This window comes from Apodemus sylvaticus, chromosome 8 (assembly GCF_947179515.1).
Source record: "Apodemus sylvaticus chromosome 8, mApoSyl1.1, whole genome shotgun sequence".
Taxonomy (NCBI): domain Eukaryota; kingdom Metazoa; phylum Chordata; class Mammalia; order Rodentia; family Muridae; genus Apodemus; species Apodemus sylvaticus.
The window spans coordinates 98,513,974-98,537,021 of NC_067479.1; the positions used below are offsets into that span (position 1 = coordinate 98,513,974).

Here is a 23,048-nt window from a genome sequence, read left to right on the forward strand (position 1 = left end):
TAGCGATGGGCAATGCACTTTACAAATTAAGAGATAATGAAATAGCAGCTGAAAAGAAAACTCAGAAAAGCTAGATCTGTTTACACTCTACTGATCAGATACTTAAGTACTTCACTCATATATTGGTGGTCAGAGGAACATATACTGGGTATAAAAATACAATAAAGTCACACACTGGGTTTTTCTAATGACAAAAGGAAAAAGGTCGATGCAGTTAAAATTACCCTAGAAAAGTATTGACATTCTTTGCAAAACACTTGGCTTCCATTATTACATACGTTCAAATAAAGCAGCTTTTACTATCCTTTTTTTTTTTTAAACTAGCCTTTTGAAACTCCATGTTGTTTAGAGTAGTAAGATGCTTTCTTGGCATCCCGGAAAGAGTTCTAGTTCAGTGTGAAGTCTACTAGATTTCTTTTAGCCACACAAACATTTGAATCCACATGAGCATGGCAGTCTATCCTGTGCACCCTGAAAACCTTGCCAGAACGAGCCACTTACCAAAGCATGAGCCACTTACCAAGTATATTTTCATGACGCATTAACACCGTCTGGTAGATTTCTGTTTCTCTAAACCAGCTGGCTTCTTCGGTGGTAAAAAACACTTTGACGGCCACTTTTTCACCACGCCATTTACCCATCCATACTTCTCCATAACGGCCTTTACCAACCTGCCGAACCATCTGAATCTGTTTGGCAATAGTTCGCTGAACCTATACAGAAAACAAAGTACTGAGTTTTGAGCTCTTTATGAAAAGAATCTATTAAGGCCATCCCATTAAAAAGCCTGGCATATCCAAATAGCTCCAATTTAAGTACACTAGCTCCAATGTGTATGGTATGTAAAAGCAGCAATGAACATGTATTCTGGAATCACACACATCGTCAGCTACCCTTGGGAACTCTGCTTGCCCACACTCTCGGGCTGCAGAGGAGCAAATGTGTAACGAGTGGTCCTCACAGATTCTGTGTACCATAACCTGTCTTTCTTTCTGCTCTCAAGGAGCAGCATATTAACTGTCAATCCCATCAACTAGCTATGTAGCTTATCAAGAACTGAGCAAGTCTAGAAAACAAATTTCCTAACAGACTCAAAATCATGAGAAATAATAAACATTTTTGGCTTTAAGTCACTGAGTTAAGGGTGATTCACTATGCAGAAAAATATAAATGGTAATTAAAACCCCTCAACTCAACCTCTAAGATCCGAGCTGACCTGGCATGGCCCCAGGTTTTACTACTTACCTACACTCTCTTTATTCCAACATTTTGTTTACATTTACTTTTTTTTTTTTTCACACTATGAATTGCTTTAATGGTGGTATCTGTACAAGTGATGTCAGGACACAGGACAGCAAATGCACAGTGGACATGGCTAGCAGACAGGCTGTGAATGAATAAAGAGTTCACACTGCTCCCATGCTTTAGCGACTAAGACAGCTCTAAGCCACCTCCTCCTCAAATACACTTTTTTAAACAGTGTATTTTAATCATTCTTTTTCTTCCCAAATTCTTCCCAGGTCTCTTTTGGTTAGAGGTAAGATATGTGTCTACTTTCTGTTCTCCGTGCTGAGGTTTTGTCTGAAGCTGTGTATGTGGTCAGTTTCTGAATTCATATGTTTATCAGTCCTATTGTGTCTGGAAGATGTGGTTTTCTTGGAGGCATCCACCACTTCTGGCTGTTACAATCGTTTGACTGTGAGGCTGATCTGGCTATAACATCTATCACCAAGTTAACTGCCAGGGTCAATTCAGCTGAGCTGGATGTCCAAACATTTATTCCCTCTTGAAACTTCCCCAGCTAGAGGAGAGCTGGTGTTCACAAGCGCAGGGAAGCAGCTTGCTCCTCTGATGGACCTCCAAGCTGATTCTGAAGCTCTCCTCCACCTGTCTACATTACTCTGCTCGTGGATCTTGCTGCAGGCCTAATTTTCTGTAGAATGCTGTTTGTCTAGCTTTAACATCTTTACTCATTCATTTTTTCTCTGTCTCTCTCCTCAGCAGTACTTGTCAGACTTACAGTTTTGTTTTTTATATACAACTTCACTTAAATTCTATTTCTGGCTCAGAATACAGGTAGTTATTGGGAATAATACCTGAAGTATACACTTCATCTTTCATTTTCAAACCACTAGTAATTTTAAATGGAAAAAAAAAAAAAAAGGTGCATCTGAGCTGGAACTATGCAAAGCTGAGCTGGCTTACATCATGCACCAGTTAGCATAGACTCTCTGTAGTGTTGTAAAGACAGGATTATTCAGAGATAATTTATATAGAGAATAAAATGTATCCCTTTTTAAGACTGAACAGTATATTCTGTTAAAAGCTTAGTCATCTAATTATCCAAATCTCACTTAAGACTTAGTATTTCCACTTCCTAAAACAATTCCCACTTTCATTATTAATTCCTTCCTGCTGTGCTGACACTTATCCATTTTATCCCTACAGTTTTATCTTTCCTAGAGTCATATAAATAGATACACTATGTAGTTTTCTGTATCTCGCTTTCCCCCCAAGCATAAAGTGCCTTTGAAATCATCTCTATTTGTTTCTAAACACTGATGAATGTTATAATTTGTTTATCCATTTGCCAAATTGGTGGGCTATTTCTAATTTATTTATTTATTAGCGTATATTTACTATGGACATTCACCTTCAGTTTTTTTAGGTAAATACATTTTTCCATCCCTGGGGTAAACAGCAAAAGAACTGTTTTACTGTTTACAAAGTCAAGCACTTGCATACACCTTTAATCTCAGCACTTGGGAGGCAAAGGCCAGCAGATCTCTGAGTTTGAGGCAAATCTGGCCTATAAAGCAAGTTCCAGGCCAGGGTTACACAGAGAAACTGTCTCAAATCAAAATAAATAAATATATAAAAAAAAGTATATGCTTGTTAGTCAGGCTTTGTCACTGCATTTTCGCCAGCTGTGTATGAAGTCCCCAGTATGTATTCTCTCAGTGCCTGGTGCATCTATCTCATCTCCTGCCCTTGATGATGCCGGCGAGCTCATGTGCCGCTCATACTCTTCTGTTCAAATCGTCTTCCAGTTAAAAATATGGAGCTGTCTGTCTTATTATGGAACTGTTAACTTTTGTATAGTCTGTATATGTATCAGATCTATTTTACCAGCCCTGGACTCATCTTTTAGTTTTTGTTCTTTTTTGGCTTTTTTTGTCATTGTTTTGAAACAGGGTGTCTCTATCTGTAACTTGGGCTGTCTTTGAACTCACAAAGATCTGCTTGCTTCTGCCTCACGAGTGCTATGAATGCTTTTTTTTTTTTTTTTTTTTTTTTTTTTGGTTTTTTGGATTTGGTTTTTTGGAGACAGGGTTTCTCTGTATAGCCCTGGCTGTCCTGGAACTCACTCTGTAGACCAGGCTGGCCTCAAACTCAGAAATCCGCCTGCCTCTGCCTTCCAGAGTGCTGGGATTATAGGTGTGCACCACCACTGCCCGGGCTTTATGAATGCTTATGTAATAAGAACTCACAATGACTTTTCCTAAAAATTCTTTTCGAGGTTTTTCTAGTTCAACTTTTACATTTAAGTCTGCCCTCCATTTCAACTTAGTTTTTATACTGTGAGGTACAGGAATGTATTTACTTTGTAGCAAGTGAGTACTTGAGGTGTTTTTATCCCACATTAGCTGTTTAATAATCTATTCAACACTGAATTACCTCAGTACTTTTAAACAATGGCCTCCTGTAACCTTTTATAATAACTGTTTAGAAGTTGACTGGGCAGCAGGCAGTGGTGCACTTCATTAGGCCTGGCTCTGGCGGACAGACGCAGGCAGATCTCTATGAATTCAGGGCCAGCCGTGTCTACATAGAGAGACCCTGTCTCCAAAAAACCCTCCAAACAATAAAATCTACTGATAAGGTTAGAGAAACAGCCCATTGGTTAACAGCACTTGGCAGCTCTTCTAAAGCATTCAGGTTCAACTGCCAGCACCTAAGGGTAGCTCACAACAATCTGTAACTCTTTATCCAGAGGAAGGGACACCCTCTTCTGACCTTTGTGAGCACCAGATACATGACTGGTACACAGATAGATACATACAGGCAAAATGCCCATGCACATGAACTCACATCTAAGCGTCCCTTTCCAGGCTCTGTCCTGTCCCACTGTGTATGCAATGCTCGCCAGAACAGCTTTCAAGAAAGTCCAGAAGCTATGCCGTTAGTCCTGGGCCCTCTTTTTAAACAACTTCAGTGCATCTAATCTTCTGTATTTTTTTCCTTTTTTATACATCTGTTCATCTATTTCTGTAAAAGTCTGATTTCTATTTGGATTGAAATGAAACAATGCTCCAATGAGAGGCTACCTGATTCTGTAATAGTACTGCCTTCAATTTATAAACAAGCTAAACACCTCCATCTATTTAGGTCTCCATTAATTTCAGTAATTAATAATTTACAATGTACAAATTTTGTAATATAAGTATTTGCTAAGATTATTTCTAAAGTACTTCATGCTTTTTGATACTATTTTAAATACTACTACTTCCTAACTTTAAGGTTGCAGGCTGGCATCTTTAAGTTGCCAGTGAATATAAATTCAGTAAAACTGAATAAGCATTGGATGCAGTAGGTTTATGTATAGCAAATCTAGCATTTTTTTTTTACATAATCATACTATGTGCATTCAAAGATAGCTCTAGTCTCATCTTGCCAATTCTATCACATATTACTTTTAGATGATTCTACTAATTGTCATTAAGTATTTACTTTCAAGTAATGATATTAAACAGTTAAAAAATCTACCTGGATCCGGGCGGTGGTGGTGCACGCCTGTAATCCCAGGACTGGGAGGCAGGGGCAGGCGGATATCTGAGTTCGAGGCCAGCCTGGTCTACAGAGTGAGTTCCAGGAGAGCCAGGACTATACAGAGAAACCCTGTCTCGAAAAAACCAAAAACCAAAAAAACAAAAACAAAAACAAAAACAAAACTACCTGGAAATGTAGTATTGTGATTAGGAGTTGGCTCAGAGCGCTGTTCTCAGGAGCTGATCATCTCCATCCTTCTACCCACCCACCCACTAAAATTATTCTGTAACCCTTTTTAGACCTATAAAGTGTGCTTTCCTTAGCTAATTAGTTTAACCTTAAAGATAGAAGGAATCTTGCACTTGTTTTTTCATTCAGTTGGTTACAAAATACTTAGCATACCCAGCTGGCCATGGTAGCTCATGCCTGTAACCCCAGCATTTAGGAAGCCAGAGCAGAGGCAACAGAATCTCAAGTTCAAGGGCAAACTGAGTTCTTACAAGACCTTGTCTCAAAACACTGAGTGCCGAGGATGTAGTCTGTTGGCAGAATGCTTGTCTAGCCTTCTTGAGGTTCTTGGCTCCAACTTCAGCATTAAAGTAGAAGGGAGAAAAAAGCTTATAGCAAGTCTGTAGCTAACCTGTGTTGACACAGGACTTCATATCCTAACATTTGATGAGACTTACCTACGGCTTTATCTTGCCTATCCTATTTTCCTTGGTTCTCATTTCTTATTTTTAACTAACTTCATCTTGTATTACTACATGAGGAAAAAAACTTATTATTTCCCACTTACCAACAACGTCACAATCTTATCAACACAGATTTATATTTGTAAGATGCTTTGAACTTACCAATAAAGGCAATCCAGATCCACTACCAGAGCTTTGTGACTGGTCAATCAGGTCTTTCAATGATTCTCCTACTGGAATAAATGCTTCATCCTGTTCCAAATCACGGTTGTAACGACTTCTGCTTGAGATACTTTTACAGTAATGTCTTTAAAAAAGCAGAAAACAATCTACTTTAAAATTGGACCACTGTGATACCCTGAGTCTCCAGGAAGAATTGTAGCCTAATCAATCTTCACCACAGGAAAAAATTTCTATTATAGTTCAATAGAAATAGAATTTATGAGATAGAATGCTGTGTGTCACGCTAACATGAAGAGATGGCCATGGTCTGTTAGCAAGTGAATATGTATGTATGTATGTATGTATGTATGTATGTATGTGTGTGTGTATGTATGTATGTATTCACATACATATAAATAGCAGAGTGTATGTGGTGACAAACATCTGTAACCCTATACTTGGGAGGCAAGAGGAATGGGAGTTTAGGGCAGCTCGGACTACAGAGCCAGGCCTGGATATAAAGTGATGTCTTGTCTCAAAAAACCAAAACAACAACAACAAAAAAACCCCAAAACAACAAAAACCAATCCCCAACCAAAAACCAAACCCCACCAACACCAACACACATTCCTACCCCAGAGGCCAGTGGTGGTGGCACTAGGAAAAGTTAGGTGAGAAGATCTTAATCCAAGGCCTGCTTGGGCTACATGGTTAAGATTCTGTCCCCCAGCCGGGCGGTGGTGGTGCACGCCTGTAATCCCAGCACTCTGGGAGGCAGAGGCAGGCGGATTTCTGAGTTCGAAGCCAGCCTGGTCTACAGAGTGAGTTCCAGGACAGCCAGGGCTAAACAGAGAAACCTTGTCTGGGGGTGGGGGTCTACATACCAACCCTTAGGCCAGCCAAGGTCAGAATTGGCCATTTTCCAATTGCAATTAATTTTTGTCTTTGGTGCTAGAAAGATGGTTCAGAGATTAAGGCTTCAAATTCCAGCAGCTAACAACCCTTCAAGCCTTCAAGAACACTACACACATGTGTTGCACAGACACACATGCAGGCAGAACATCCATACACATGAAACAACGTCAAGATGGGATGCAGAGATAGAAGAATCCCAGGAATCTCACTGGCCAGCTAGCTTGATCCATTAGTAAGAGACAATGTCTCAAATATAGTGGAAGGCAAGAACCAAGACCTAAAGTTGTCCTACAGCTTCTACAAGTATTCTGTGGCGCATGCACATGGGCTCACACACATTCTTTTGCATAGCTTCTATTGCCGTGTCTCCATGTTCTTTTAAGTGCGATCTAATTTGCCATTTTTCTTATCCAATGAACACTTTTATTTGATATATTTTAATTTAATTTTCTCAAGTTCTATTTGGATCTTTCTTCTTCTTCTCCTTCTTTTTTGGTTTTTTGGAGACAGGGTTTCTCTGTATATCCCTGGCTGTCCTGGAACTCACTCTGTAGACCAGGCTGGCCTTGAACTCAGAGATCCGCTTGCCTCTGCCTCCCAGAGTGCTGGGATTATTTGGATCTTTCTTAAAGAGTCCTGCCATGTTTCTGCTTAAATTATTGTTAACACTGTCCGGCAGTATTAGCACAGACTTTAATCCTAGTACTCAGGAGGCAGAAGCAGGTTCCTCTTTCAGTTCCAGACGAGCTTGGTCTACAGAGTGAGTTCCAAGACAGACAGGGCTACACAGCACCCCCTGTCCCATTATTGATAACAAAGAATAGTCAAAATGATTACTTTAATGATACTGCCTAACAATTTTAAACTGTGTGAGTCTGAACTGGTGTTTTTTATGTTTAATTTTCCTTGTTATAGGTCTTACTTTCCTACTTTGCAATTTGGTTCATTGATTGGCTGGCATACCTGTTGGATGGGGAATATTTTATATTCTAATACCATTTTTCTTTGTTTTATGTAGCCTAGGCTTGTGCTGAAGCTTTTTGTTATATAGCTGAGGATGACCTAAACTCCTAATCCTCTGGTTTCTATCACTTGAATGTGAGAATAATAGATGTATTCTTACAAATACTATGTTATTTTTCACAGAACACAACTGAAAAATAGCACAAACCTTCAGTTTTTTTAAAAGACAGGTTTTTACTATGTGGACCTGCTGGCCTCTAACTAGGAGATCCACCTCCTTCTGCTTCCTGAGTGCTGGAAATAAAGGGTGTGCACCACCATGTCCAGCTGGGTCTTGTTTTTCAGGTGAGACATCAGCCACATTTAGTTTGGCACTAATTATTCTGTCACTGAGGCAAGCCCTGAGTACCTTAACCAAGACCTAGGGTTTCATACTCTCAAAGATGGTGGTTAACAGGCACCATTCCCAGCTTCTGGTGAGCGCCAATACTGTTTCCTCCAGTCACTCAGATGTTTCTCCAGCTCTGGAGCTGTTTTCTATGAACATGCTGACTACTGCATGAAGCCATCTGCAGAGTTCAAGGCTTCTCCCTTAAGGCCCTCTATTCCCTAGCACCCTGTTCCGTGAATGCAGCTGATGGCATCTTCCAGACTTGGCCCTACATTTTCTCATCTGAGACGCGAATGGCTCACAACTATGTTCTCTCCCTGTGTCGTGAAGCCAAATGCTCCTCAGGCAGGGGCACGGCAACCTTAATGCGTACCTCCTTTGTTTCTTCCGTCCAGGAATCAGTGTTTACTGAGAGCCTTGCAGAGCTGTCATAGGCTTAATCTGCTAGGCCATTTCACTTAATTCTCATCAGGATCTTTAGGTCTTTTCTCCCAACCCCCGCAAGTTTCCCTAAGGATCCTATCTGGTTTATACGATACAAGCTAGGCTAATAAGCCAAGACTGTTCAATCAGTAATTAAATGTTCACTATATCTCATTTTCATTATCATATTTCATCCCATAACTGAAAAATTGGTTTTTGTTTTCAGAATAAATTTTTGTTTGTTGTGAAATAGGATCTTACTCTGTAACTCAGGCTGATTTGCTCAATCTGTTCCTTTTATCTAAAGAAAAAAAAAAATCTTCCAGCTAGATGGTGGTTTGGTGCATACCTTTAGTACTAGGACTCAAGAGGCAGAGGCAGGTGGGTAAGTTCTACGCTAGCTACACAGAGAAACCCTGTCTTGAAAAACCAAAGAAGAAAAAAAAAAAAAAAACTTCTGTAAAACATGTGAGGGGCTAGGGTGATGACCATCAGCAAAGTACTTGCCATAAAGCATAAGGCCCTGAATCTGAACACCAGCACCCATGGAAACCTAGGTTATACCTGTAATCCCAGCACTGGGGACGCAAAGACAGGAGGAGCCCTAGGCTTACTGGCAAGCCCCTCTAGCCCACAACAGTGAGCTCCAGGTTTAGTAAGAAAAACTGTCTCAGAAACTACAGTGCAGAATCAGGGAGGAAGAGGAAATTGACTGATGTGGCCTGCACTTAATTTTAATTCGAGTACTTGGGAAGCAGAGGTGGTGTGGGCCTCCATGAGTTCCAGGCCAACCTGGACAACACAGCGAGTACAAAGCTATTGAGGGTAGTTACACAGTGATCCCATCTCAAAAAAATAAAGACTTTCAGAAAGTCATGAATATTTCTTTAAAAACTTTTACTCATTTTTGTCTAGTTGCCAAATTATACATTTTGATTTGTAGATGCTCTTTTTATGTGGGTAAGCAGTCATTTGCAGTATTAGCTGCCAGGAGTTTTCAATTTTCTCCATCTTCTAACCACTTGTGCGGTTTTGTTTTGTTTTGCCACACATTTCTCAAGTTTTTACATAGCTGATACTACTCATATTTTATTTACTTCCTTGCTTGCTTCCAAGTTGAGGCAGACTCAAAAAGGTTCTCCAAACCGTGCATAAGAATGTATCTGGCTCAAATTTATACCAGTGTAGGAAATTATCCCAAATTTATTTTTTCTATATAGCAACCCAGTATCAAATCTACTTATTGAATTTATTTTTTTCCTCCAGGTTCTTATATTTGACCACTTTATCATACTGTAAAATTCTTTACATGTAGGTTTATTTATGAGGTTACTAAACTGTTTCATAGATAATCCCATTTCACTGAAAAATCCCAAATAATTAAACTAGACAAGTGGTTATGTTATCTAGGAATGAGCTTTTGAAATTCAGATATAACAAAACTCAGTATTATACAAATAACAAAGCCATGACTATTTTTAAATATGAAAGAATAAATTAGTATTAAAAATATTAATTGGTGATTAAGTTCATTTTTTTCTCCCAGGGAGGCTGTAACACAGTTGAAAAGCTATAGCAAGAGACTATAAATTAGTGATTTCTGAATTTTTGAATTGCATTCAGTAGTCACTGATTTTTACCAGTTTAAAAAAAAAAGACAAGACTAATATAGAATAATTAGCAATATATTTGAATAAAAATAAATATCTTACTTATAACAAAAGCAGCTGGAGAAGATGATCATAGCGACTATACAGACAGCCATGGAGATGAGCACAACCAGCCATCGGATGCTGCCGTCAAAGAATGGACCTGAGGGCGAAGTCAACAATGAGGTACAGTATCTTTCTGCTGCATTGCACAAAGAGGGTGAGAAAAGAACTCAGCACTGAATGCTAGGTAGCATGGTTACTGTTACAGACAAGAACTTACAGAAAAGCATGCCTGGACTTCTCTGGGCTGACCTACCTATAATGACAGGGGGCAGTGTAGGCTGCAGATATTGGTTGCACAAATTGGTCCGACAACATTCTATTGTCCTGCGTAGCTGGGCTTTTGGTGAATCCTTTAAGAAAAATAATAATAAAATTAAAAGGCTTGACACATTAAATTGACTATGAATATCTTTAGTATTAGTAAATATAATTTATAACTCAGTAAGAGACAAGGATCTCCAAACAAGTCAAAAATATTAGCTGGGTAAGGTGGTATACACCTTTAATCCCAGCACTCAGGAGGCAGAGGCAAGCAAATTTCTTTGAGTTCGAAGCCAGCCTGGTCTACAGATTAAGTTCCAGGACAGCCAGGGCTACACAGAGAAACCTTGTTTCAAAAAACAAAAATAACAAAAAAATTTTACTGGAATTTTAATTTTTTTTCTGAAAATAAGATTGTAAAATAATTTTCATTAAGATCATATATGTAGATAAAGACACTAATTATAAATTATAAAGGAATGAAGAACTTTAGTATTTTTTTTTACTTCAAACATTACTATATTTAAAGTACTACTCAGCTAGCTACTTTTAGTTTTAAAAGGTAATTATCTGCTAGAAAACGCGGTATTTTTTTAGAATCATAAACTGGTATGAAAAATATAATCACAGCAGAAATAAGACTTGGATGAGACTTAAGATCAGAGTACAATGTGGGAGGGTTCTAGTCAAGTGGGGGTGAGGGGTACTGGTTAAGACGGCTACAGACCACAAGCCAGATACAAGGTATGCCCTAAAAGATCAGAAAACAGCTGCAAAGACTTCAGTCACAGAAGCAGACGTCAGGGATTGCACACTGACATTTCAGTGATACCTGGGTGAAATGCCATTCTAAACTAAAATATGAATAGAAAGAGCCTGAACATTATTATGAAGGTAGTAAGAATGTAAGCAGAATTTGACCACGTTATTTTTAAATATCAGACATCCAGAATGGAAATAATCAGGTATTACCAAAAAAGGGTGGCTAAGAGTCTATGGTTTGAATCCCACCTGGGAAGACAGTTAAATTTAGAAATGTCCAAATGTATAAATTCTACATTTTAACTGAATTTATTTTTAAAATAATTCCTTTGAAATTATCATAAAGAAAGTCGAAGATATGATAGGGTTTTTGGTTGCAAACTCTGAGATAATCCACCTAGAGAAAATCAGCATAAAAGAAGAATGACTGCATAACTAACAATGAATAAATGAAGGGCCAAGCAGTCATTCCTAAGACGGCTGAATGGGGATCACCTTGAGTACATTGATGTGAAAGGAAAACAAAGACGGACATCTTTGGTGATCTTGGGTGAAAGATCTCTAACCATGGATTACTGCCCACGTAATAGCTGATAAGAAAGATGAAGGGGTGGCTGGAGAGGTGGCTCAGCGGTTAAGAGCACCGACTGCTCTTCCAAAGGTCCTGAGTTTAAATCCCAGCAACCACATGGTGGCTCACAACCATCCGTAATGAGATCTGACGCCCTCTTCTGGTGTGTCTGAGGACAGCTACAGGGTACTTACATATAATAAATAAATAAATAAATCCTTAAAAAAAAAAAAAAAGAAAGATGAAGACGCAGTTCTCAACTTCTCTCATGTCCGTCTTCTCTACCTGGCATGAGTCTAAGAATCAAAGCAGACCATGAGCCACGGCGGTCACTAACGCCCACAGCCGTGCAGACAGTCCTGTGAGTTCCTGCCTTCTAACAGGAGTGGGTAAGGAAGATGAAGACACTTGTAAGGATAATGCCTCAAAGACAGGAATAACCTAAAAGATTCCTCAACAGTGAGTGTGGGAAACTAGACAGCCACGCATCACATGACTTCATTTAAGGGGAAAAATAAAATCCTAACGGAGAGAAGGTAATTTAATAATTTACAAAGAAAAAAGAAGAAGAATGAGCCTAAATCTTAGCTAGCTTTGCTAGTTACTCACTTTGTGACCGACCCTAAGTACCTAATTTCTCTTTAGTTTCCTCTGGAAATCACTGGATAAAATGTTTTGCCGTACAGAGTAACCTCAAGGCAACAAGATGGAATGCACTAAATACTTAGCAAATATATGCAAATAAATGCAAATAGAAAATATTCAATAAATTGATTTCTTCTTTCTCTGGTGAATATGACATAAATTTCAGGGGCTTAAATAAGCCAAAAATCCTTGGGCAGCCCTTCAAGACCTGATGTGCCTTTACCACAAACAAACTATAGCAGACTCCCTTCACATCTTCCACGCGTTAATACATCAGGTTGAGAAGAATACAAAGCAGTGTCTAGTGGAACGGGTGACAGCTTCTCCTTCCTATACTCGTCCCCATTCTCCCCCAAGTCATTTTCCCTATCTGTAGACTAAGGCACGGAATACAATCCTATGGAGTGAGGGGAGGGGAACCTGAAGTTGTATGCCTCAGCAGTTAGAGCACTGGATGCTCTTCCAGGATGCAGGTTTCATTCTAAGCACCTACATAGCAGGCAGTTCCTAACCATCTGTAACTTCAGTACCAAGGGATCATACTCTTCTGGCTTCCTTGGGCACCAGGCATGCACATGGTGCACATACATACATGCAGTAAAAAACCTAAACACACAACTGATTAATTAATTAATTAATTAATTAATTAATGTCCCAGAGAACAATTTATTTGGCAGCTATGAAATGGAAGAGTCTGGCTTAAGTCAATACTGTGTGCCTGGGCCAAAGACAGTTCTCAGAATGCACTGAAGCCAAGTGACAATGAATGGAGTGAGGGCTCTGAGGACTGACTCCTCTTACAAGGTAGTGCAAATAAGGGAGACAGGACAGTGCTCTAGCAGTGAGGGAGCAAGAACATGAAATGATTAGGAATCATTTACATTTACCTCTACCTCTACCTAGCACTGAGAAGAGATCAAGAGTGAGATTAAGAGACTACCTCCAAGGATCAGTTGTAGTTGTAATAGTGCTGAATAGTCTTGTGTCAACTTGACTCAAACTATAATCATTTGAGAGGAGGGAACCTCAATTAAGAAAGTGTCTCCCTAAAATCTGCGTTGTGGGCCAGCCTGTCCGGTATTTTCTTAATTAGGGATTGATGGGCCCAGCACATTGTGGGTGGTACCATCCCTGGGTTGGTGGTCCTGGGTTCTCTAGCACAGCAGGCTGAGCAAGCCATGGGAAGCAAGCCAGCAAGAAGTTGCGCCTCACCATGGCCTCTGCCTCAGCTTACAGCCAAGCCTAGCAGCCTGAGTCAGACCCCAGTACTCACAGGGCAGGAGAGCAGACTCCACATGTGCCCTCTGACTTCCACACATGACTTGCTGCACATATTCTAATGCAAAAATGAAAAAACCAAAAACAACCCTACAGACACCTAACATGCCAACATATTTGATATCCCCATGTCCTTTTTTTTGCTGGTGTTTTCATTTCAAGCATAGAACTGAGTAGAATTTTCAGATATTGATATCCCAGGACCATGATCTCTTAATTAGAAGAAGGGTGGTTATGGATGGGAACAAAAGGGACTTGAGAAGCTCTGTTCAGAACATACTTAACAAAAGAAATTCATACTGGGCATGGTGGCACACACCTTTAATCCCAGCACTTAGGAGGCAGAGGCAGGTGGATTTCTGAGTTCGAGACCAGCCTGGTCTACAGCGTAAGATCCAGGACAGCCAGGGCTACACAGAGAAACCCTGTCTCGAAAAACCAAAAACAAAGATTAAGGAAAATCAAAAGTATGAGAGAAACTCCCAAGAAACAGCGGGAAGGGTTTCTAAGATAGAAAGAAGCCTTAAAATTACTTAAAAAAAAAAAAAAGAAAAGAAAAGAAAAGAAATTCATCAAGTGTAGAATCTTAAAACCATGTGCTTGAGATTCTACTGTACAATAGTGTGTGTACACCTAGGGAGACGGATGACATAGCTGGATACCACTCAAGATGAGGTAAACTTTAACAAATTTACTAAGACCTTACTATGTTATTTCATTTGATATATAAAATTCCTAAGAAAATGGGCTCCTTGCCCTAAGTTTCACAGCTCTTATGAGGAAGCATATGAGTTTGGACATATTATTAAGCTTGAAAACTAACTTATACTAAGTTTGGGATAATTCAGTCTAGAAGTTTGTAGGATTCTTGTTAGTCTTGTCATAACTCAGAGCCTGTAACCACTGCTTCTCCTTGAGATTTTAAAAGTGATTTAAAAAGGTATACACAGTTGATGACTTGTTAATGGCAAAACTGGAAGAAACAAATCCTTTCAAATCTGAACAAATTTTAATGTACTGCAATTTGACAAATAAGTGGCAAGTTACAAAACCATCTCATTCATATTTACTTTTATCAAAGGACCAACATCACTAGTAAAGGGTGGGGTAGGGCAGGTTGGGGGGTGGGATGGCTGGTGTGGAAGCAGACAGAGTCAAACATGAGGGTTTAGTTGGCAAAAGTTCAATGCCTCAAGAATACAGCACAACTGCTAAAACACATGTGGCTGCATTCAGGATAAGAAGAGAAAGAGCTTCTTATGGCAGCTTGATGGTGCACTACCCTGGAGCCCTGCAGTGTAATAACTGAATGCTATGTAAGAGGCATCTCAAGACACTGAGATCTCCCTAAGATGAGAAGATGTGTGGGGACTGGGATGGAACAACTTTGCTCACACACTAAAAAGCATTTTGAGGAGAGCTTAGGTCTGTTTGTACCAGAGAGAGGGAGCAGATTCTTAGTCACTTGCCCAGTGGCTTCAAGTATAAATCTAACTCTCAAGTTTTCTATCAAGCCTGCCACTTCTCAATAGGGCTAATTTTCTGACATAGGTGACATTTAAAGTATAAACAGTTCTATTCAGAGCTGCTTTTCAAAAAACACTGACAGGGACTTTTCAGAAATTCACACAATTTAGAAAAAACTGAGGAATCCACTCTGCTACTGCTCTTTTCAAGTAGCTGCACAGAAACCTTATATTAGTTCTCCTTGACTGCTGTGATCAAACACCATGACCAAAAGCAACGAACAGAACAATGAATTCCTTTGGATTTGTGGATCTAGAGTTAAAGTAGTCCATGGCGGTAGAGCTAAGGCATAGCAGTAGCAGAACAGAATCTAAGGATCCACACCTCAAATCGTAGGCAGAAACCAATCAACAGTAGGTAAGGTTTTATCCTCTTATAACCTGCCTCCAGTGACACACTTCCTCCAACAAGGTCACATGCCTATAGCTTCCCAAACAGTACAGACAATGGGGGATCAAGTATTCAAATGCCTGAGACTGTGAGGACATCTTATGCAAATCACTACATACTAAAACAAGGATTTAATAGTGTTGTCACGGGGAAACAAATGTTACTATCTACTATCTTAAAATTTTACACTCTATTAAATGTGATATTCTTTTTTTTTTTTTTTTTTTTTGCATTAACTACAATCTAGGGTGATTCAAGACTGAAAGTAAAGCAATCTAGAACTTCAATTAGTAAAATCCTATTACTTGATGAGCCAGGCTTTCTTTAGAAAATTTTGTGACCATAATAGTGAAAAAGAGCAGTCTACTGCTAGGGAACTCAACTCTGTTCTCAAAGTTCTACCCTTCTTTATTTCTTGAGCTACTGTTGCGATAATCTCTTGTGTTCTGTGTAAAGGCTGTCTTTGTATTACTGAAATGCTGATTTCTGTACAGGCCCAATATTGTTGTTTTTAGGAAGCATCACTTGTCTCAGTGTTTTGTAACATTCTTCTCCATCACCTGACTGGTTTAATAAAGAGTTGACCAGCAAAGCAGGAGAGGATAGGAGGGACTTCAAAGGGCAGAGATAGGAACTCTGGGAAAGATTCAGGCATGGGATTTGTTAGCCAGAAATGGAGGAAGAAACAGGTGCCAAGACTGAGAAGAGGTAACAAGCCACATGATGAGATTAGTACGAACGGATTAATTTAAGTTATAGGAGCCAGCTAGGGCCAAGCTTTCATAATTAATAAAAGGTCTCTGTATCATTAGTTGGGCAAATAGCAGGTTGAGACAGTCTGGTGATAGGTTACAAATTAGATCTCACCTTGCATTGAAAATCAGAGCCTTCATACTTCATACACCCAGAAGTTAATGTGGTTTCTCCCTGATCATCTTCTTCTATAATGGCAAAGCAATGGCCATTAGTTCTATAAGAGAGAAAAGCAATACAATTTCATATTAGAACGAGCAGAACATGGTAGTACAAATGCACTCAGGAGCTAAAGCAGGAAAATCTTGAGTTCCAGGCCACCCTGAGCTACATAGAGACTGTCTGATAAAGGCAAGAGAGATGGTTCAGTGGTTAAAGGCACTGGTCACTGAGCCTGAAGATTGGAGCTTGATCTCTAAAATCCAGACGGTGAAAGGAAAGAATCTAACAAGCTGATGTGTGCACATGTGTACAACACACATACATACCAAATAAATGAATGTAAAATTTTAAAATAGACATACAAAAGAACTGAAGATGTATGAATTAAATATAGCCTTCAATACCTTGTTTTTGTATTTTCATGTGATTTATTAGCAAAACAAATTTAGATTTAGGCTAAATCAAAGGTAGTGTGCTTAAACTACTGAGAATCCTGTCAAGCAGAAAGGGGGTTCTACTCCTAAGTGCTCCCCACGTGTGCGTGCATTCCTCTGCTAGCCACACTCACGACCACAGGCTATCTATACATGATAGGAGATGAAAACAAGTGTTTCGGAAAAGCATTCCAGCAGACCCTGATGGCACAGCAAAGGATATCTGGGAAGAACAGATGACTTAGATTTCCAAAGCACTTCATAATAAATGTGACTAGAAAGCAGAGAAAGGTCTGATAGTTCATTTTTAAAATTTTTACATAAACATATTTGTTTTACAAAGTTTTAACACTTTAATATCAGTGTCCTTGAGTTTTTCCCTTAGCAAATATAGGAAGGATAAATTAAAATTATATCTAGCTTATACAAAGAGCACAGAAAACTACAAAATTTGGCCTTCCTTATTAATTCTATAATAAGGAGACAATTAATTGACTGATGAAAATGAATTGCACACAGTTGTTTTTGTTTGTTTGCTTGTTTTTGTCCAGAAGTGTAGTGAGAATTTTGGTTTCCTTAAAAACCTAGGTCTGTGAATATATTTTTGTTTTAAACCCAGGTGTGGGATGTGGGGCTGCTTGAGATTATCCACAGCACCTAACTACAATTTGTCTTATGCTCTAGCACGGGTGTGATTCTTGCCAGCTGAAGATAGATGTTTGGAATTCTGGGCACTCTTGAGAGGGTATAAAAATGTCAGAGCCCCAGGAGGCTATGGCAGCAGCTGTTCCCCTGCTGCTGCTGGTTGCTGTTGCTGCTTTTGCTGTTTTGCTGGTTGGAGATATCCTGATAACAAAGACCGAATTTGCCTCAAGGAACTCGATGCCCCTAATCAGTAGGAAGTAGTCTGATGAGATCTATGGCCCCTGTTCCCCTCTAACCTTCCTTCTCTCCTATCTAGTATTGGAGGGTTGGAAGGGACTCAGGTGGAGAAGGTCAGTAGATATTAATAACCTAATAAAGTAGCCAAAAAGTGTGGTAACACAATTCTTCAACATGCTCCAAGATCTGGACTATGGACACACGAGGCTGAGCACATTCAAGTCCTCACTGTCTGGACTGACAGCCTCGGGCTCCACTCTCGGATCCCACACAATAGAAGACTTCGGCAAGTTACCCTCCGATCTCTTCATGAATACCTTCACACATATCTTGCACACATGCACGATATATAAACATTAAAAGATATGAACTCAAGCTACATGACCATCTGTAAGTGGATTGAATGGTTAATATACAGTTAAGTCATATAAAGCAGGTGTGGACTAGAAATCCAGAGAGAGAGAATGAACACACACACATCACAGTACATTCTTGTGAGCTACACTCTGCTACAACTGGCTAAGGCAGCAATGGGTAAACATTTTGTTTTTTGTTTCGGTAATCTACAAAAGAGAAAACATTTTCTACAAGGAGTACATTAGGTTTATGATTTTAAAAGTCAGTAAAGAAACAAAAAGTAAGCCAGGTATAGTGGTGCACACTTTTAATCCTAGCACTCTGAACTCTGTGAGTTCAAGGCCAGCCTGGTCTACATAGTGAGTGCCAGGTCTATGTAGAAAAGACCCTGTCTCAAAAATCAGGATAAACAAAAAAGAAGCTGCATTATGATATAATTAATAATTATCAATTGTTTAATGATAGACAATATTTCTATATTCAAGCCAAGAATCCTTTCTTTCCCCAGAAAGACACCACATACAAAGGAAAAACCTTTGTCTGAGTTTACTATTCATCTTACTCTCAAGGACTGGACCAAATACTTACATGCATGTGTTATTAATAGCATCATCTGGGCAGTGTCCTGAGCAATAGCACTTTAAGAAAGGCAAGGTATCCTCTGGTGCTAAAGTCACTCCATTTTCTGGCTTCTTCTGGTCCAAGTCTGATTTCATACCAGTGCCATGGAGCATACTATCTAGATTCTGCCCTGTATTAAAAAATGAAATGTGTAGACAATCATCCTTGGAAAGTTGTTTTGTTACAATCTTCAATAAGTTTCCTTTATCATATCTACTGATATTATACCTTTAAAAGTAGATTTCATATCAATTTATAAAGTAGTATATACAGAACTACTATACCAGATATTGAGATATATGGAGACAGCCCACTTACAAGTTTTATACTAACTAATGAAAGACAAACAAAAACGACAAAAAAGAGCAGAGCAGAAGAATCCCTCTCCCTAAAGGCTAAGAGCTAAGCACTGGAAAACACTTTTAAGAATGTTAATTCCAGGACAAGTCCCTATTGTAAGGTCCTTTAGTGTTTTGATTTCTCTTCTTCACCCCCCCCTCCTCCTCTCACCAGCACCCTTGACTTTTCTTTAAATAAATTATCCGAAACAGCCAACTGGCCATTGACTGACAGCTGGCAGACCCCTCCCTAGTGCTTAGCTGCCTTGAGTGAGGAACTGTCAAAAAAGCAGCTCTTTCCCAGCTAGCAGTGCCCTCGCTGTGTCAGACTGGCTGTTTGAACATGCTAGGCATTCCTCTGAGGAAGCTCCCCACCAGCTGCCAGGACCTCGAGAAGCACTGCTTCTGCTGAAGTTACATGAAGTTCCAGAAGGCCTCACTCCTCACAAGTGCTCCAGGCTCATTTATCATGGAAGTATTCATAAAGGATTTTAAAAAATTAAAATGCTAATCCTAGAAACCAAAATCAAAATTACCTCGGCTAGGAGGTTGCTAACAGAGGCAGACTACAGAGACTATAAAGGACTGCAGACATACTGAGGCTACGAGAAAGTACGAATGGCTAAACTCAGGATTCCAGGTAGCTGGAAGAGTTCCTGAAAGCTTCTAAAGTTAAGATCCAAACCTGTCTCAAAAAACCAATCAAGAAACAAAAACCAAACCAAACCAATAAGAGGCCAGGATTCTGATGCCTTCCAAGGCCCAGACTGTGTTCCAATCTGCGTACCTAGAACAGTAAGTCTGTAACTTTCAGCCTAGAATAAGTCATCTTCGAAAGCCTGACCTATAAGCCTACGGCACTATGGAGTTCAGAGCTGCCAATCCTGAGGAATCTGCCTCTCCCATATTTGTGATACTCATTTAACAGATCTCCAGCCTGTCATGTGTAGAGATTTATACAGTTTTAGGTATAAAATAGAGACTTCAGGAAAGGCTGAGATAATTTCTAATGCTTTTTGTATGGTGGGGGTTGGGGGGACATTTCCACTTTAATTCTTTGGTTCAAAACTTGTAACTAGCTTTTTAAAAGAATCATTTTGAACGTCTCTGTGAAAAGGGAGTTACTAAGCACCTCGCAGACCCTGACTGCCTAAGTAAGGGAATTGAAAGCACGAAGCAAGTCCTGTCATCTACCTTTCATGCCAGGGTCACTGGTCTGAATCCATACCACAGCATCAAAATTTTGCCGAAGGCTTATGTAATAAACCCAGGATCTTGCGTTACAGAGTTAGTTTATGGCCTCAAATGACAAGTAATGACATACACGATACTCATTTTTCAAACAAAATCATGTGGAAAGAATGGTAGAGCCAAAAGAATTAAAGAAGTATGAATTTCACTATAAATATGAAGTGGTTCAGTAATGTGACTTCAACTGTAAATTTAGCAATACTGATGTACTACTAAATAAGAAAAAGAACACATATGCATATATGACAGCAGGAGGACAGAAGGTAAGAGCTAGAGATTCTATAGCTTGGGTATGCTCTTTGGTTGGTCATCCCTAAGTTTCTTATACTTAATATTTGAAAAAGAAACTTACCTCAGAGTAAGTATTTCTTAATAAAAACAAATACTGAAAAGGAATAGTCTTCAAAGATACCTCAAAATTTACTAGAAAGGTATCGTATTATGTATTCTTGTATCTCACAGATAAAAGTGGCTTAGCTATTGGGGTCTGCATTCTGAGCAGAGACAATAAAGCAAATATAAAGAAGCTATAGACTTCATTGTAGTAACTCAAAAATATAAAAAAGCTTTATGTGATTACCCAAATTTCTTCATGTGAATGAATGATCCTTAGTATTCAGAACTAAATATGAAATTGAAATGTATAAAGCCAAAACCTTCAGAAAATGAAGATGGCAAGCTAGGGGCTGGGGTGGTTGGAAGCCAGTCTAGCCAGTGAGCAAACTCCAGGTCTAGTCAGAGACCCCTGGGAGATGCCTAATGCCACCTGCTGGTCTCCACATGTAGATGTATACATGTGTGCACAAACATTAACACACACACACACACACACAAATTTAATATATTTTTAAAAAGAAAATGAAGCTGGTGGTAAATTCTATCTCACAAGCTCTTACAAAGCAATGCTAAGTTTTCAGTTCTAAATACTGTCTTAATCAAACCAATCAGGGAAACGTTTGTACAAAAACATAGTTCATCAAATTGTAAGTTCCAGTTTGATCTATAAATACACAGTATGACACAGAGGTTACAAAAAGACTGTTAATACTCTGTGGACAAATTTTGGAACTTAGCACAGATAAACAAGTGTATTTATTTTCCAAATTCTCATGACAATTAAAACAATTTTGAGTTATTAAGTGCTCATTTCTTGTTGCATTTTGAAAAAGACAGGATATTTTAAAGCTCAGTCTCTGATACCTATTGCTTCATGGCTTAGGTACTAAGTTGCAGTCTATTTATACTTCATTTCATCTGATCCTCACAAGGTGAACCACATGCTATATATCTTGCCTATGTTAAGAAAAAAGGTTCAGTCAGGCAGTGGTGGCGCACGCCTTTAATCCCAGCACTTGAGAGCAGAGGCAGGTGAATTTCTGAGTTTGAGGCCAGCCTGGTCTACAGAGTGAGTTCCAGGACAGCCAGGGCTACACAGAGAAACCCTGTCTCAAAGAAAAAAAAAGAAAAAAGAAAAAAAAAAAAAAAAAACAAAAACAACAACAACAACAACAAAAAAAAAAAAAAAGGGAGGGGAGGGGAGGGAAAGGGAGGAGAGAGGGAAGGGGAGGGGAGGGAAGGGGGAGAGAGGGAAGGGAGGCCAAGATGTTTAAAAGGTATCTACACAAAGTTCATGATTTCTTTTGGCATGTCTGTTCTTTGCTTCTTAAGAGTTGTGCTGGTATGACTGACCTGTTTAGAAAGGAACATGAGCTGAGAGCAGATCAAAGAATTTAAGTGCTTTATATATAGAAATGACTTACAGAAACAAGTGTCAATTTACCTTGACCATGAGAAATGATGAACAGACAGGCTCCCAGTAATCTGATGTAAGTGTATAGCTGAGTCATTGTCCAATCTCACGGGTTCTGTACACGGCCACTTTGAATTACTGGTCCTGATATGTCACGAATATAAATGGCCTTACTGAATGAGGTTTCCTTGTAGAAGAACAAAATCGCTTCACAATGACGTTCACCTGATGCTTTCTTCAGACTTCTGGGGGGGGGGGGGAATGAACAAGGCAATGAACATAGTGAAACATTGGAATGTTTCCAGGAATGGAGAAGAAAACAAGCATAGGCAGGCTTAATACAGAAATATGCTTTTTAAAAATTGTGGTGTGATCAACTCTAGGATTTTGCATATGCTAACTAAGGATTCTATTACTGAGCTATAGTCTTAGCTACGCTGAAATACATTTTTAGAGATTAAAGCTATATATTTTTTAAGGCACTGTATTTACAAAGCCTAAATAATTTAGTAGAAAGTTGCAATCTCTCCTAACCTCAAATCAGCCAAGACAAGTACCCTGGATCTCAGCAGTGTTGTGTACACGTTAGGTCCCCACTACTTGGGAGGCCGACAGGACGGGAGTTCTCAGGTAAGCTAGGCAACAGCACATCAACCCCAGCTCTCCAAAAGTAACAAGAGGGAGGAAGAAAGTCTCAACAGCTTTCTTTCTCTGTTTGCTCTAATGTAATTTACATTGTTTAATACTTCAATGAATGTTCAGTTGGGTATGGTAGTACATGCCTCTGCCTCTAACTCTAGCACTTGGAGTGTGTGTGTGTGTGGGGGGGGGTAGGTCTGAGACAGAAATATTACAAGTTCTAGCTAGTCTGGGCTACATAGCCAGAACCTGTTTTAATGAACCCACCACTACTACCACCAATATTAAGAAGAAAACAGAAGCTAGACACATGCCTAATCCCAGCACTGAAGAGGCAGAGACAGAGACAGGCAGATCTCTGTGAGTTTGAGGCCAGCCTGTCTACAGAGTGAGTTC

At 39.3% G+C, this 23,048-nt stretch overlaps 1 protein-coding gene across 2 annotated transcripts in view; it reads right to left on the reverse strand.

Annotated features, from left to right (window-relative positions):
* The window catches only part of Bmpr1a (bone morphogenetic protein receptor type 1A), a 105,720-nt gene that overhangs the window by 12,949 nt on the left and 69,723 nt on the right, over nt 1-23,048 (reverse strand). For both annotated transcript variants that reach the window (XM_052190180.1, XM_052190181.1), the window contains exons 3-9: nt 22,044-22,258; nt 18,642-18,804; nt 16,333-16,435; nt 10,285-10,381; nt 10,029-10,128; nt 5,625-5,769; nt 521-713 (exon numbers count right to left, since the gene is read on the reverse strand). In XM_052190180.1, coding sequence (XP_052046140.1) covers nt 521-713; nt 5,625-5,769; nt 10,029-10,128; nt 10,285-10,381; nt 16,333-16,435; nt 18,642-18,804; nt 22,044-22,110 — 868 coding nt within the window. In that variant the 5' untranslated portion in view covers nt 22,111-22,258. The remainder of the gene's footprint in view (nt 1-520; nt 714-5,624; nt 5,770-10,028; nt 10,129-10,284; nt 10,382-16,332; nt 16,436-18,641; nt 18,805-22,043; nt 22,259-23,048) is intronic.